This window comes from Tachyglossus aculeatus, chromosome 21 (genome assembly GCF_015852505.1).
Source record: "Tachyglossus aculeatus isolate mTacAcu1 chromosome 21, mTacAcu1.pri, whole genome shotgun sequence".
Lineage (NCBI taxonomy): Eukaryota > Metazoa > Chordata > Mammalia > Monotremata > Tachyglossidae > Tachyglossus > Tachyglossus aculeatus.
In genome coordinates this window covers 16,022,638-16,037,420 of record NC_052086.1, presented here as the reverse complement: position 1 = coordinate 16,037,420, position 14,783 = coordinate 16,022,638, and the positions used below count along the sequence as shown (strand labels likewise).

At 42.9% G+C, this 14,783-nt stretch overlaps 1 protein-coding gene across 2 annotated transcripts in view; it reads left to right on the top strand.

Annotated features, from left to right (window-relative positions):
• PRPSAP2 (phosphoribosyl pyrophosphate synthetase associated protein 2) overlaps positions 1–14,783 on the top strand; it is a 59,932-nt gene extending 45,149 nt beyond the window's left edge. For both annotated transcript variants that reach the window (XM_038763320.1, XM_038763321.1), the window contains 4 exons: positions 6,802–6,950; positions 7,580–7,650; positions 11,829–11,975; positions 12,753–14,783. In XM_038763320.1, the coding sequence (XP_038619248.1) occupies positions 6,802–6,950; positions 7,580–7,650; positions 11,829–11,975; positions 12,753–12,911 (526 nt within the window). In that variant the 3' untranslated portion in view covers positions 12,912–14,783. The remainder of the gene's footprint in view (positions 1–6,801; positions 6,951–7,579; positions 7,651–11,828; positions 11,976–12,752) is intronic.

Here is a 14,783-nt window from a genome sequence, read left to right as displayed (position 1 = left end):
GCCATTTGGAAGTCCGAGTGCCTCAGGAGCCATGCAGCTGCCTTGTGGTTATGGGAGGATGGGCCGAGTTGGGGCGTGTATTTAGATGATAACAGGAATGGGATATAATAAAATAATTATGGTATTTGTTAAGCGCTTACTATGTACCAAGCACCTTTCTCAGTCCTGGGGTAGATACAAGTTAATCACAGCCCGTGTCCCACATTGGGCTCCCAGTTTCAATCCCCGTGGTACAGATGAGGTAACTGAGGCACAGAGATGTGAAGTGGCTTGCCCAAGGTCACACAGCGGAAAAGTGGTGGGGCTGGGATTAGAACCCATGACCTCTGACTCCCAAGGCCTAGCTCTATCCACTCTGCCATGCTGCTTCTAAGTGGGAAATGGGGCAGTTGAACCAGTTTAGGGCCCTTGGGTTGGTGAAGGAGTTGGATCAAACCAATATTCATTTTGGGCATAACCCCAAAGCCTGAGGGCCCATGGACAGACCCTTTGTTCCACTTGAGTTTGTGCAGCAATAATTGAGGAGGGAGGTTATTTTCAGAACAAAAGGGCATATGTCTTGGAGGGAAGGGGAGCATGTACGGTTAGCTGTTCACATCAGAACTACTTTCCCTCTTCTTTCCCCCACTTCAGTCTTGGCCAGCTTCATCACTTTCCTCCATCTCTACTCCTAGTCAGTCAGTTGTATTTATTGAGTGCTTACTGTGTGCAGAACGCTGTACTAAGCGCTTGGGAGGGTATAACACAATGGTATAACAGACACATGCCCTGCCCACAACAAGCCTACAGTCTAGAGGGGAAGGCAGACATAAATATAAGTAAATTATAGCTGTGTACTTAAATGATGTGGGACTGAAGTGGGGGGGGGTTAAATAAAGGAAGAAAGTCAAGGCGGCGCAGAAGGGAGTGGGAGAAGAGGAAAGAGGTGCTTAGTCAGGGAAGCCTTCTTGGAGGAGATGTGCCTTCAATAAGGCTTTGAAGGGGGCAGGGTAATCGTCTGTCAGATAAGAGGGAGGGCGTCCCAGGCCAGAAGAGCTCGAGAGGTTGGAGAGATAGACGAGATTGAGGTACCGTGAGAAGGTTACCGTTATAGGAGCAAAGTGTGTGGACTGGGTTATATTAGGAAAGTTACCAGTTGAGGTAGGAGCGGGCAAGGTGATTGAGTGGTTTAAAGCCAATGGTGGGGAATTTTTGTTTGATGCAGAGGTGGATGGGCAACCACTGGAGTTTCTTGAGGAGTGGGGAAACATGGACTGTATCTTTTTGTAAAAAAAAAAAAAAAAAAAAAAGGATCCAGTCAGCAGATTGAAGTATGGACTGGGTGGGGAGAGACAGGAAGGAGGCAGTGAGGTCAGCAAGAAGTAATCAAGGGGGGATAGGATAAGTGGTTGGATGAACATGGTAGCAATTTGGATGGAGAGGAAAGGGTGGATTTCAGCAATGTTGTGAAGGTGGAACCGACAGGATTTAGTGATGGATTGAATATTTGGGTTGGCTGAGAGAGTCAAGGATAATGCCAAGGTTTTGGGCTTGTGAGAAAGGAAGGATGGTGGTACCGTCTATAGTGATGGGAAAGTCACAGTGAGGACATGGTGTGGGTGGGAAGATATAAGGAGTTCTATTTTGGACACGTTAAGTTTGAGGTGAGGGGACATCCAAGTGGAGATGTCTTAAAGACAGGAGGAAACGGGAGACTGCAGGGAGGGAGAGAGTTCAGGGCTGGAGATGGAGATTTAGGAATCATCCACATAGAGCTGGTAGTTAGAGCCATGGGAGCAAGTGAGTTCTCCAACAGAGTGTGAATAGATGGAGAATTGAAGGGGACCCAGAACTGAACTTGGAGGGACACTCCACAGTTAGGAGATGGGTGGCAGATGAGAAGCCCGTGAAGAAGACTGAGAATGAATGGCCAGAGGGATGGGAGGAGAACTGAGAGAGGACAGTGTCAGTGAAGCTGAGGTTGCATAATGTTTCCAGGAGAAGGGGTTGGTCCACAGTGTCGAAGGCAGCTGAGAGGTCTCCTACTGAGAGACATGAGGCCCCAGAGCTAGAAACTCTACATTAGTGTGAAACAGTCTCACGGTGAGATGTGAGGTACCAGTATCTGAACCATTACCTGTGTTTTGATTCTTCTTGAGATTTCTAAAAGAAATGGTATTAAAATGTTTACTTTTTTAACTTTTCTGGGATCATTCAATCGTATTGAGCGCTTACTGTGTGCAGAGCACTGTATTAAGTGCTTAGGAAGTACAAGTCGGTAACATATAGAGATGGTCCCTACCCAACAATGGGCTCATAGTTTAGAAGGGGGAGACAGATAACAAAACAAAGCATGTAGACAGGCGTCAAAATAGTCAGAACAAATAGAACTATAGCTATATGCACATCATTAACAAAATAAATAGAATAGTAAATATGTACAAGTAAAATAAATAGAGTAATAAATCTGTACAAATATATACAAGTGCTGTGGGGAGGGTAAAGAGGGAGGGTGGGGGGGATGGGGAGGAGAGGAAAAAGGGGATCAGTCTGGGAAAGCCTCCTGGAGGAGGTGAGCTCTCAGTAGGGCTTCGAAGGGAGGAAGAGAGCCAGCTTGGCAGATGTGTGGAGGGAGGCATTCCAGGCCAGGGGAATGACGTGGGTCAGGGGTCGACGGTGGGATAGGCGAGAATGAGGCACAGTGAGGAGGTTAGCGGCAGAGGAGCAGAGGGTGTGGGCTGGACTGGAGAAGGAAAGAAGGGAGGTGAGGTAGGAGGGGGTGAGGTGATGGACAGCCTTGATGCCAAGAGTGAGGAGTTTTTCCTTGATTTGTAGGTTGACAGGCAGCCACTGGAGATTTTTGAGGAGGGGAGTGACATGCCCATAGCGTTTCTGTACAAAGATAATCTGGACAGCAGAGTGAAGTTTAGACTGAAGTGGGGGGAGACAGGAGAATGGGAGATCAGAGAGGAGGGCGATGCAGTAGTCCAGTCGGAATAGGATGAGGGATTGAACCAGCAAGGTAGCGATTTGGATGGAGAGGAAAGGGCAGATCAGCATAGCAATCAATGGTATTTGAGTGCTTACTGTGGGCAGAGCACTTTACTAAGCATAAATTGTGGACAGGGAACATGTCTAGTAACTCCATTCATTCATTCAATCATATTTATTGAGCACGTACTCTGCAGAGCACTGTACTAAGTGCTTGGGAACTACAAATCGACAACATATTGTATTATACTCTCCCACGCGCTTAGTTCATTGTTCTGCACGCGGTAAGTACTCAATAAATACTATTGATGATTGAGTGAATGAGTGAGTGATGAGAATACAATGCAGTAATTGGTGAAAATATACATGGTGAAATCGCCAAGTTGGAGTAGGAAAGAACTAAATTTGAATCCTCTGCAGAGTCCTTCCAAATATTTACCAAAAATGTAATTTAATGTTTCTCGTGAAATGACTGCATATTTTAGCTATCAGTTTTAGATAAATAGGCTTATCCTCTTCAGATATTTGGATTTCCTTTCCTGATAAGAGGGATCCTCAGGTAACCAGTGCATAGTTTCATATTTTAGCTATCAAGTATAGATAAATAGGCTTATCCTCTTGAGATATTTGGATTTCCTTTCCTGATAATAGGGATCCTCAGGTAACCCATGCATATTTTAGTTATCAATTGTAGATAAATAGGATTATCCTCTTCCAGTATTTGGATTTCCTTTCCTGATAATAGGGATCCTTAGATAACCAGTTGCCCTGTAGCACACGTTTCCCATGCTGTTTGGAGTCTAATGGATGTTTCTGGCTCCATTCCCCGCACCCTCCCCTTCCCCACTTTAATCATTATCACTAATACTACTACTACTAATAATAATAATGGCATTTATTAAGCGCTTACTATATGCAAAACACTGTTCTAAGCGCTGAATGTAACAGAGGTTTTGCAACCCTTTTCTGCTTTTAGTCACTGTGGATAGAAAACTGAGTAAATGAGCAAGGCAGCATTAGAGTTATTCTGCATTGTTTCAGTATGCACATTTTTTCCTGGTGGTTCTGAAAATTCTTTGTCTTCCTGGAAAATAGGACTAAAATCAACATTTATTGGCTGCAAACAAAATGCCATTAATAATACGCTATTATTAATGGAAATGTTATTGCATCATAAGTCTACCTCTTCCAACTACTTCATAGAAATGCCAGTCTTGTTAGAGGAAGTCATTGTACTTTCCTTCCAGAACTTTTTTTTATAATGTAAAGCAAGCAGGCACCGGTTGAATGTACTTTTGGCCCTGCCATGCATCTGATTTTCAGTTGAGGCCAGCTGTTTGACCTATGGAACTTGTCCCATAATTGTAAAAAAAGATTTGAAAATAGCTGCAGGTAATTTCAAAAGGTTAGATCCAATTTGCTTTTTTAGTTTTTTTTTTTTAATTTCAGGTTCAATTTGCTAAATACTTTCCACCATTACTTTCATTTCCTTATTTTCTCATCTATTGTGCTCTCGCTGACTTTCTTTCTCTTTGCTTTGACTTTGCGCTTTGAAAGGTATTCTGAGCAACTGGAACAATCCGGCCAGTTTAAAAAAGTGACATACAAAACTCTCAAAATATCTAGGATGTAACCGGAGAGCAAAAAGAAAATGACGTTACCTTGAAAAACACTTATGATTTGTTCTGTGCATGTATATTTAGGTGGGTCAGGCCTGAAAGCAGGGAGATGAAGCAGACCTAGACAATGTCTCAAAACTCCCTTCAGCCCAGTGATTTCTAGATCCTTGTGCATCTTTACTTCTTAGCCAAAAGAAATAGCTCCCATCTTTTTTTTTTTTCTTCAAGGAAGTGTCAGGTTAGCGTGAAGTTGCCTGATACTGTGTTGCAAGCCACATATCTTAAATCATGAAAGTACTGTCTTGGAACTGCTTCACTTCATAGCCAAGAGAAAGTAAAAACTTAACTTTCTACTTGGAAACAAATGTAATATGAAATTTTCTGCATGTGAGCCCAGTTTATAAAATGATATATATATGAGGTGAGGTAAATTCATTAAAAGCAGCAGCTCAGTAAATACAACCTCCCCCATCTGAATGTGAGAGTTGATTTGTGAAGGTGGATAGAATACTAATCCCTCAGCTTTTAACTCATCAACAACCTTCGTAAGAAAGCTATTTGAAGATCAAGTTGAAAGTATGGTAGCCTCTGCCCATTTTAAGGTGAGAGTTTCTGTGATGGGTCAGGGGGCAATAATAATAATAATAGTGATGGCATTTGTTAAGCGTTTGCTATGTGCAAAGCACTGTTCTAAGCACTGGGGAGGATACAAGGTGATCAAGTTGTCCCACGTAGGGCTCACAGTCTTTATCCCCATTTTACAGATGAGGGAGCTGAGGCACAGAGAGGTTAAGTGACTTGCCCAAAGCTGACAATTGGCGGAGCTGGGATTTGAACTGATGACCTCTGACTCCAAAGCCCGGGCTCTTTCCATTGAGCCACGCTGCTTCTGTCATTTTAGATCACATTAGTGTCTAAAATGACAGAAACAGCCTGGCCTAGAGGAAGGAGCTCAGGCCTGAGAGTCAGAGACCCGAGTCTAATTCCAGCTCCTCCACTTACCTCCTGGGAGACCTTGGTCTGCACATAGTAAGCGCTCAATAAATACGATTGATTGATTGGGGAAGTCACTTCACTTCTGTGGTCCTCAGTTCCCTCACCTGCAAAATGGTGATTCGGTGACTGTTCCCCCACCTACTTAGACTGTGAACTCACTCCAGCTGCTATATTCAGGAGGTGATTGCCGCTGTGGGATCATGGCCTGGATCTTGTGAGTGTGGACAGTTTCATTGACCCAGTTGAAGGAGAATTGACCAAACCAGCATTCATCATTTGGTATTAGCAGCAACGAGAATAGGGGGGTTTCCACTTTGAATTATGTAGGAATTTTGAATGGACTTATTTAGTTTACAACATCTCTTCTACAATGAAATTAGCATTGAAATTTCTTCACTCGTTGAGAAAATAATGTTAGTTCTTAACATGCTCTTTGCCGTATATGGTGATTGTTTTCTTTCTGCCCTTAGCTCACACTCTGTGATGGGGGGGAGTTGTCGTCTTTTTTTAGCTTCACTTCCTGGTTTTAATGTACAGAATTAAATCACATTCTGGCATGCCTGGGGAACATGCCAACAGAACCTAAATGTAGGTTCTCATTATCTACCAAATCAAGTTCTACAACACTAACAGGAAGGCAGTCTGCCTAACAACATCATTTCTTTAAGCAAGTTCAAATTTAGTAAATTAGTCACTTTCTTAAGGGTAGGTTCATCCACCTCTTCCCCGGTTCTTGCGTAACTGAAAGTGCATCTCATTTCGGTCGCTTCTTAAGTATTTCCGAAATCATAAAGCTAAAACCATCTAAAGAAGAAGAAGCAGCGCGGCTTAGTGGAAAGAGCAGGGGCTTGGGAGTCATAGGTCATGGGTTCAAATCCTGGCTCCGCCACTTGTTAGCTGTGACTTTGGGCAAGTCACTTAACTTCTCTGTGACTGTTACCTCATCTGTAAAATGGGGATTGTGAGCCCCACATGGGACAACCTGATCACCTTGTATCCTCCCCAGCGCTTAGAACAGTGCTTTGCACATAGTAAGCGCTTAACAAATACCGAAATTATTATTATTATTAAAGCTACTGTGAGCACGTTTAATTGCCGACGGGGAGAAGAAAGCTCTACTCATTTTACTTGAAAAGGGAAGTTCATTCTTTCTTTCTCAGCATTTTGTTGAGATTAATCTGGTGTTTTAACGTTACTTTCTCTAACTTGAATTTAGGGCCCAGTCCTTTGCTGAACGGCTGAGATTAGGAATTGCTGTGATTCATGGTGAAGCTCAGGATGCCGAGTCTGACTTGGTGGACGGCAGACATTCTCCACCTACCGTCAAAAATATCGCCGCTATCCATCCTAGTCTGGAGATACCCAGTGAGTATGAGCGTTCGCCTGCATCTTTAATCTGCACCCCGAAGATTAGAGCGCTGTCTTACACCACTCCACTTTAGGGAACCCATCGGAGAAGAACCTTTGTCATCGAAGGTTTTCTGGAGAGCGAGAGTCTAGTAACTAATTCTCCAATGAAGTCTGCTTTAGAAAGACTGGCTCTTTACAACTTTACCTGCTGGAAAGCAGCATGGCCAAGTGTATAGAACACAGGCCGGGGTGTTAGAAGGACCTGGGTTATAATCCCAGTTCTGCTACTGGTTTGCTGTGTGACCTTGGGCAAATCACTTCACCTCTCTGTGCCTCAGTTACCTCATCTGTTGAAAAAAAAAATGGGGATGAAGACCGTGAGCCCCGTGTGGGACAGGGACTGTGTCCAACCTAATTAGCTTGTATTTACCCAGTGCCTGGAACAGTGCTTGCCACACAGTAGGCGCTTAAAAAATACCACCTTGCTAAGCAAAATGTCAACCAGAGAGGGAGATGGGATTTTTTTTATTTACCATGAAACAAATTTTCTTAGAGGATTGTGGTCTGTGTTTCTACAACTGTTGAAATTGTTATGGCAGAAATGTTCCGGTGTACTTTATTCTTGTTTTTGTTCTTTTGATCAGTGTTGATTCCTAAAGAAAAGCCACCCATTACAGTTGTTGGAGATGTAGGCGGAAGAATAGCCATTATTGTGGTATGTAGCCTTTCAGTATTTTAAAAAATTACAGGGGAAGTAAAATATTTTCATATCGTGTATGTGGCCATTTGTGAGGTGAAACAACAAAGTATCAAATTCAAGGCTCCCATTTTTGAAAAGCATTTACTTTCATTCATTTGGATGTAGCACAGAGTGTGTTTTTGATCAGTTCAAATGTCTGTCACCTTTCAGTCAATGAAACTGAGAGAAAAAAATGTCTTTGCCCTGGGGCACATTCTGTAGCTAAAAGATGGAATATTTGAGCCTCTGGAAGGGACAGGAAGGGGGAATGGAACGTGGGAGACAGGGTGGTCCCAGGCAGCTCATTTAACTCCATAATGATAGTATTTATGTATACACACATACACATCAGCATCATCAGTATTTATGGAGCACCCTACTGTGTGGAGAGCACTGAACTAGGAATTTAAGAGCATACAGTAGTAGAAGACACAGTCTTTACCCCTGGAGTCTTAAGACTGGCAGGCTGAGATTAAGTAAAAACAGAAAGCAGAAGAGGAGAAACATCGACAGAGCAGGTAAAAGTAAGCAAAATGAATACGTCAAATCAGTCAATATACATATAAGTGCCAAGAGTGACTGATGAGAAACCAGGATCAGAGAGTTGGGAATTAGTCAGGGAGTTCCTCCTGGAGGCAGTGTCTTTCTAGAAGGGTTTAATGGGTGGGTGGGATTTGAGGAGAGGGGAGTTCTTGAGGGGGGAGAAGGTCCTAGCCGATGGATTGGAGGTGGGAGAGTTGAGCATGAGGTACAGTTTCTGGGAGGAGCTGGTGTGTAGTGGAAGCATCAGCAGCCGGCGTAGAACCATGCAGTCAGGTGTTCCTGTGTCTGTAGAGAAAACTGAGTATTAGAAATTTTTAAGGTGGAATATAGGGTAGACTGAAGAGGACCTGAACACAGGATGACTGGCAAAGAGCCTGATGTGTAATTGAGAGATATCCCGTCAATCAGTCATTTATTTCACACTTTCTGTGTGTGCAGAGCACTGTACTAAGCACTTGGGAGAGTACAATATAACAGAGTTGGTAGACTTGTTCTTTGCCCACAAAGAGCTTACAGTTTCAAGAGGGGAGACATGTTAATATAAAAATGAATTACAGATAGTAGTAGGAGAGTAGTGAGTTGAGGTAAGACTGGGCAAGGTGATTGAGTGTTTTAAAGCCGATGGTGAGGAGCTTATGTTTGATGGGGCGGTGGATGGGCGGGCAACCACAAGAGATTCTTGTGGAGTGGGGAAACATGGCCAGAGCATTTTTGTAGAAATATGATCCAGGCAGCAGAGGGAATAATAATGATGGTATTCGTTAAGCACTTACTGTGTACCAAACACTTTTTCAAAGCTCTGGGTTAGAAGGTTACCAAGGTGGCCGCAGGGGAGTATGGACTGGAGTGGGGAGAGATAGGAGGCAGACAGGTCAGCAGGGAGGCAGATGCAGTGGTCAGGATGCAATAGGATAAGTATTTGGATCAGCGTGGTAGCAGTTCGGATGGAGAGGAAGGGGTAGATTTTAGTGATGTGAAGGTTTTAGTGGCAGATTGAATTTGCGGGTTGAAGAGAGAGGAGCTGAAGATAACGCCAAGGTTACAGGCTTGCGAGACAGGAAGGATGGTGGGGCTGTCTATGGTGACGAGAAAGTCGGAGTGACGACAGGGTTTGGGTGGGAAGATGAGGAATTATGTTTTGGAATTAAGTTTGATCACCTTCATTCATTCATTCATTCAGTTGTATTTATTGAGTGCTTACTGTGTACCGAACACTGTACTAAGTGCTAGGGAAGTACAAATTGGCAACATATAGATACGGTCCCTACCCAACAATGTGATCACAGTCTAGAAGGGAGAGACAGACAACAAAGCAAGTAGACAGGTGTCAATACCATCAGAATAAATAGAATTATAGCTATGTACACATCATTAATAGAGTAATACATATGTACAGATGTATACGAGTACTGTGGGGAGGAGAAGGGGGTTAGGACAGAGGGAGGGAGCAGGGGCAATTAGTAAGGGGAGGAGAAGGAGAGGAGATGGGGGGGCTCAGTCTGAGATAAAGTATATACTTACAAAAATGGTGGAGATTAAAGACTTTAAGCTCAGTTAAACTGAAGTTGCAACTTAATGTCCTGCTGAACAACCTGTGAACTCAACAACGGTGCTGCTGTCATCCTTTGACGTCAACCTTTCTCCTGGATGGACAAGAGGTGCCATCTTCAAATTTTATCATACTCTCCAAGTACTTAGTACAGTGCTCTGCACACAGATTGTTCAATAAATGCCATTGATTGCAGCATGAAGGACGGCTCTACATATATGTCATTCCTGCCCTGTGGTTTGTGACTTCAGTTTCACCAGTAGTATGGACGCTGTTTCAAACTGCTTCCTGAACTGTTGGGCTCAAGAAGAAACCAAGCCGCCCTATTCCCTCTTGGCCAGTTCACATAGTAACCTAAAAATCAAGACTCCACTGATGTTAGAACCATCCTAGTTTTATCTGAAAGTCAAAGGAAACACCTCACCTGAATAATTTTTTCAACACCTGCGCAATGTTCCTCCTACCAGAAGGAAGGCTGACTGAATGTAGAGCTGGCCTTCCAGCTGACAGGCAGGAACTGGGGAGCAGAGGCAGTTTTTCTTGACCAAGACTTGGACATACAACTGAAAGTCGTAAGAAAAGAATGTATTGGCCACACTTTAGACCTCTGTTGAAAGAGGAATCTCTTCCATGCTGACCCAGTTCACTATAATTTACAGTCTGGTAAACTGGACAGTCTCCATCTATAAATGGCAACGTTTGTAAAAGAAAATGAAGCTAGGAGTTTTAAGGATTGATTGAATTGTGGGCTATGTAAGGAATACAGTATATATATATATGTGCATATATCATCATCATCATCATCAATCGTATTTATTGAGCGCTTACTATGTGCAGAGCACTGTACTAAGCGCTTGGGAAGTACAAATTGGCAACACATAGAGACAGTCCCTACCCAACAGTGGGCTCTCAGTCTAAAAGGGGGAGACAGAGAACAAAACCAAACATACCAACAAAATAAAATAAATAGAATAGATATGTACAAATAAAATAAATAAATAAATAAATGGAGTAAAAAATATGTACGAACATATATACGTATATACAGGTGCTGTGGGGAAGGGAAGGAGGTAAGATGGGGGGAATGGAGAGGGGGACGAGGGGGAGAGGAAGGAAGGGGCTCAGTCTGGGAAGGCCTCCTGGAGGAGGTGAGCTCTCAGCTGTGTATGTACATTTATGATTTACTGATTGCAAATATACTATATTTGACAGCCGTGAGCTTTGTACAACAACTGTAAATGTTAACAGCAATGTTACTAGCTTATGAATTAACTTTTGCCAACAGTTAACGTAATGATTGTTTGGGGTGTCTTTGGAGGCATTTTTCTTATTTAAATTGCCCAGGTGGTAGAAAATAAGTTAATGTGGAAAGGTGATTCCCACAATGATTAGTCTGTGAATTAGTAACATTTTAACATGTTTAAAGAAGCACAAAGATCTTTACTTATTGTAGAAGACATTTCAAGCAAATTTTGTTTTACTTTTCATTACGCCCAGATAAGATTGATTCATCTCTGCCTACCAGTGAAAGACGAAATGCATTTGTGTCAGAAAGAAATTCAGTCAGTGGTATTTATCGAGTGATTTCCTTATGCAGAACACTGTACTAAGTGTTCGGGAGCATGCGATACGACAGATTTGGTAGACATATTCCGCACCCACAGTGATCTTACAGTCTAGAGGATGAGTTTACAATGGAGTGAAAGATCATCCAGTTTATCCTGATAATATCACATCTCTCTTTTCCTTAATTGTAATCCAGTGGGCTTGTCTTTGTTTTGCCAGGCACATTATTTGGTATTTCAGATAAATACTTGATAGTTCTTGAATGGCGTACAGTGTAGTCTTATAGAGAGTAACAAGCAGATCGGAACCCTTATTGAAGAACTCTTTGCAAGAAGAGGTCACAGAGAGATGAAACTCATTCTGTTGAATTTTATGTACAAGAGGTGTCCTAACCCCCGGGCTAATTCTCCCTTAGTCTAGACATAGTTGTCGGTGCCTCAGTTTTTGATCTGAGGACCCACCGATTTCCCTTTGTGCTCCCTCCTTAACTCGGCAGGACGACATCATCGATGACGTTGACAGCTTTCTGGCAGCAGCGGAGACGTTGAAGGAGAGGGGCGCCTATAAGATCTTTGTGATGGCAACCCATGGCCTTCTGTCTTCAGATGCTCCCCGGTTAATAGAAGAGTCTGCCATCGATGAGGTAGGGGGGCCTGCTGGCAGATGCAAAATCGTCTTCCAGAAGATGCGCTTAGTGCAGTGCGCTGCGCTCAGTAGGCAGTCAGTAAATACTTGATGTCTCTAGAAGGCTGTAGTCATTCGCCTCCCTGGAGCCAGGAGATCATGATAATAATTGTGGTATTTGTTAGGCGTGGACTATGTGCCAAGTACTGTTCTAGGCGCTATGGTAGGTACAAGGTAATCAGGTTGGGCACAGTTCCTGTCTCACATGGGGTTCACAGTCCTCATCCCCAATTATCCAGATGAGGGACCTGAGATCCAGAGAAGAAGAATAACGGTACTTAAGTGCTTATTACTGTGACAAGCACAGTTTTCTGCCCTGAGGTAGATACAAGTTAATCAGGTTGGACCCAACCCCTGTCTCACATGGGTCTCACACTCTTAATCCCCATTTTGCGGATGAGGCAACTGAGGCCCAGAGAAGTGAGGTGACTTGCCCAAAGTTACAGAGCAGACAGAGCAGACCCAGGTCCTTCCGACTCCCAGGCCTGTGCTCTATGAGGTGACTTGCCCAGGGTCACACACAGCCAGATGTGTGGCGGAGTCAGGATTAGAACCCAGGTCCTCTGCCTCCCGGGCCCGTGCTCGGCCTCGCCGCTTCCCCTAGGCTGCGTTCTCTCTCGGGGTTTTTGCAGTGGCCTGAGTCGGACCCCCAGCCCCTGCACACCCAGCCGAGGGGCCGAGTTGGGAAAGTTTCCTTGCTGGTGGGTTATATTAAATTTGTTTCTCGCTCTCCCAGGTGGTGGTCACCAACACAATCCCACACGAAATTCAGAAGCTTCAGTGCCCCAAAATCAAGACAGTGGATATCAGCATGATACTTTCCGAAGCCATCCGCCGAATTCACAATGGGGAATCCATGTCGTACCTTTTCAGGAATATAGGCCTGGATGACTGAGCTTTCTTCCATTTCAAAGTTCCAAGGGCCAAACTGGAAATGTACATACAGAACATGACTGTGAAGTGACCTACTGAATTTGAACTAATTTATTGGAGCCAGTTTTGTTTTTTGGGTGAGGGAGGTGTCTTTTGTCTTCACCCCTTCCACTTGATTTTCAACTACCGATCAAGGTAGACCAAATTTTTAAGCGTTCGTATGAGTGTGATTTTACGATCGGTTAAGTTATTTGGGTGGTGGTTTGGTTTTTTTAAAACACATTTTTGAAAGACCCGTTTCCAAGCTCCTCAGGTTCAAAACAAAACAAAAAAACCAAAAAACAAAACAGAAAAAGACCTAGTTCTTTTAGTTTGAGCTCACTATTCAAAACAAATCCCACAAACACTTGAAGCCAGGAATTTAGATCATAAATGAAGTGTCCCATTTGAGTCATTAGATTCAAGTGGTTTAAGTTATGAAATGAAGTAATTGCTGTATATTTGCATTTTAAAAGCCAAAACTGTTAAACTGTGATATACAGTGAAATTTTGTAGGTGCTTTTATAGAAGAGCAAATGAAAATATGCATCTGTATTTATTTTCTGCAACGAAAGAAGGAATAAAATAATTTGTTAGGTTTTTTTTTAACTTATCAGAGTTGTGCAGTTTTATCTACTCTGAAGCAGCCCCATTGAAATGAGGGAAACTATAACATCTGAGTATGATTAAATATATTTAGCCATGTGCTCTTGTCCTTTAGCACAGTTTGCTCTTTGGAAGGATAAGAAGCAGGATACCTCAAAATCTTGGCACTCAAATGCAAGGGGGTAGTACTCTTGGTGGTTTAGGGTCATTTTTGCAAAATGCAACAGATTAAATAGAAATCTTTATGCACCTTTTGCCTGAACCTCCTAACACTTTGAATACCAAAGGAAACAGGAAATAAAATGTTAACATTTTGTGCCTGCTTGTTTCTGGGAGCAGGGGCTTCCTAGTTTTGGAAAACACAGAGTAGAAAAGCGTGGCCGGCTAACTTTTGTAGATCCTGAGCCAGCCGAGGACCCCAGTGGAAAACAGAATCTGGAAAGGAGAGGAATGCCATGGGTTTGTGTGGCCATGAGCCAGGCTTTGGATCTGCACCAAAGTTTAATGTATTTGAAGTCTTGCCGTACTCCGATAGTTAACTCAGAGAGTGGTCAAGCTTTTTTTTTTTTTAAAGCCTTCATCAAGATTTCTGTTTAGTCTCAGGATCATCGTAATTAGAAAAATACGGAAGAAATGTAATGGAAGCATACAAAATTCTGAGGTGCTCTGGAGAAATGAGTGCAGAAATACGCTTTCGGAACAATCTCTTAGCTATTTTTATACGTTCTGATTTCTCTGGCAGGGTATCGATCGTTTAGTGTTGCTGCCGTATTTGCTGAGAGTGATTCAACTGCACTGTCGTTACCAGTGGAAAATGGATTCCAAAACTTGCTGTTTCACTCTGTGCTGAGTACCTGTTTTCACAATGACAACTGTGACGATTTTGTGTGAATACCACTTGACTGATATCTTACTCTCCAGTGCTCCGTGAAGAACTTGTCTCTGTGCTTTTCCTTTGCCCTCTAAAACAACTGTCACACTTCATTTCTTTTCTGTTGTGTGTGCGTGTGTGTATACAACATATCTGTCAAGCCTTGTAGGACTGAAAGTGTACATTCCTTCTATTGTGTATTTTGTGCATCGATGATGAGTCTCCTTAGAAAAAATATGTATTTCAGTCTCATTCTACAAAAAAATTTACTCTTCTTGGTTGTGATTTTTAACTGAGGCTCTGCATCTTCAGTCATTTTTTTAATGAGATGCTCTTCAAGACCAAAACAGAAATAAATGAAATAAGGTGTTTACTGGG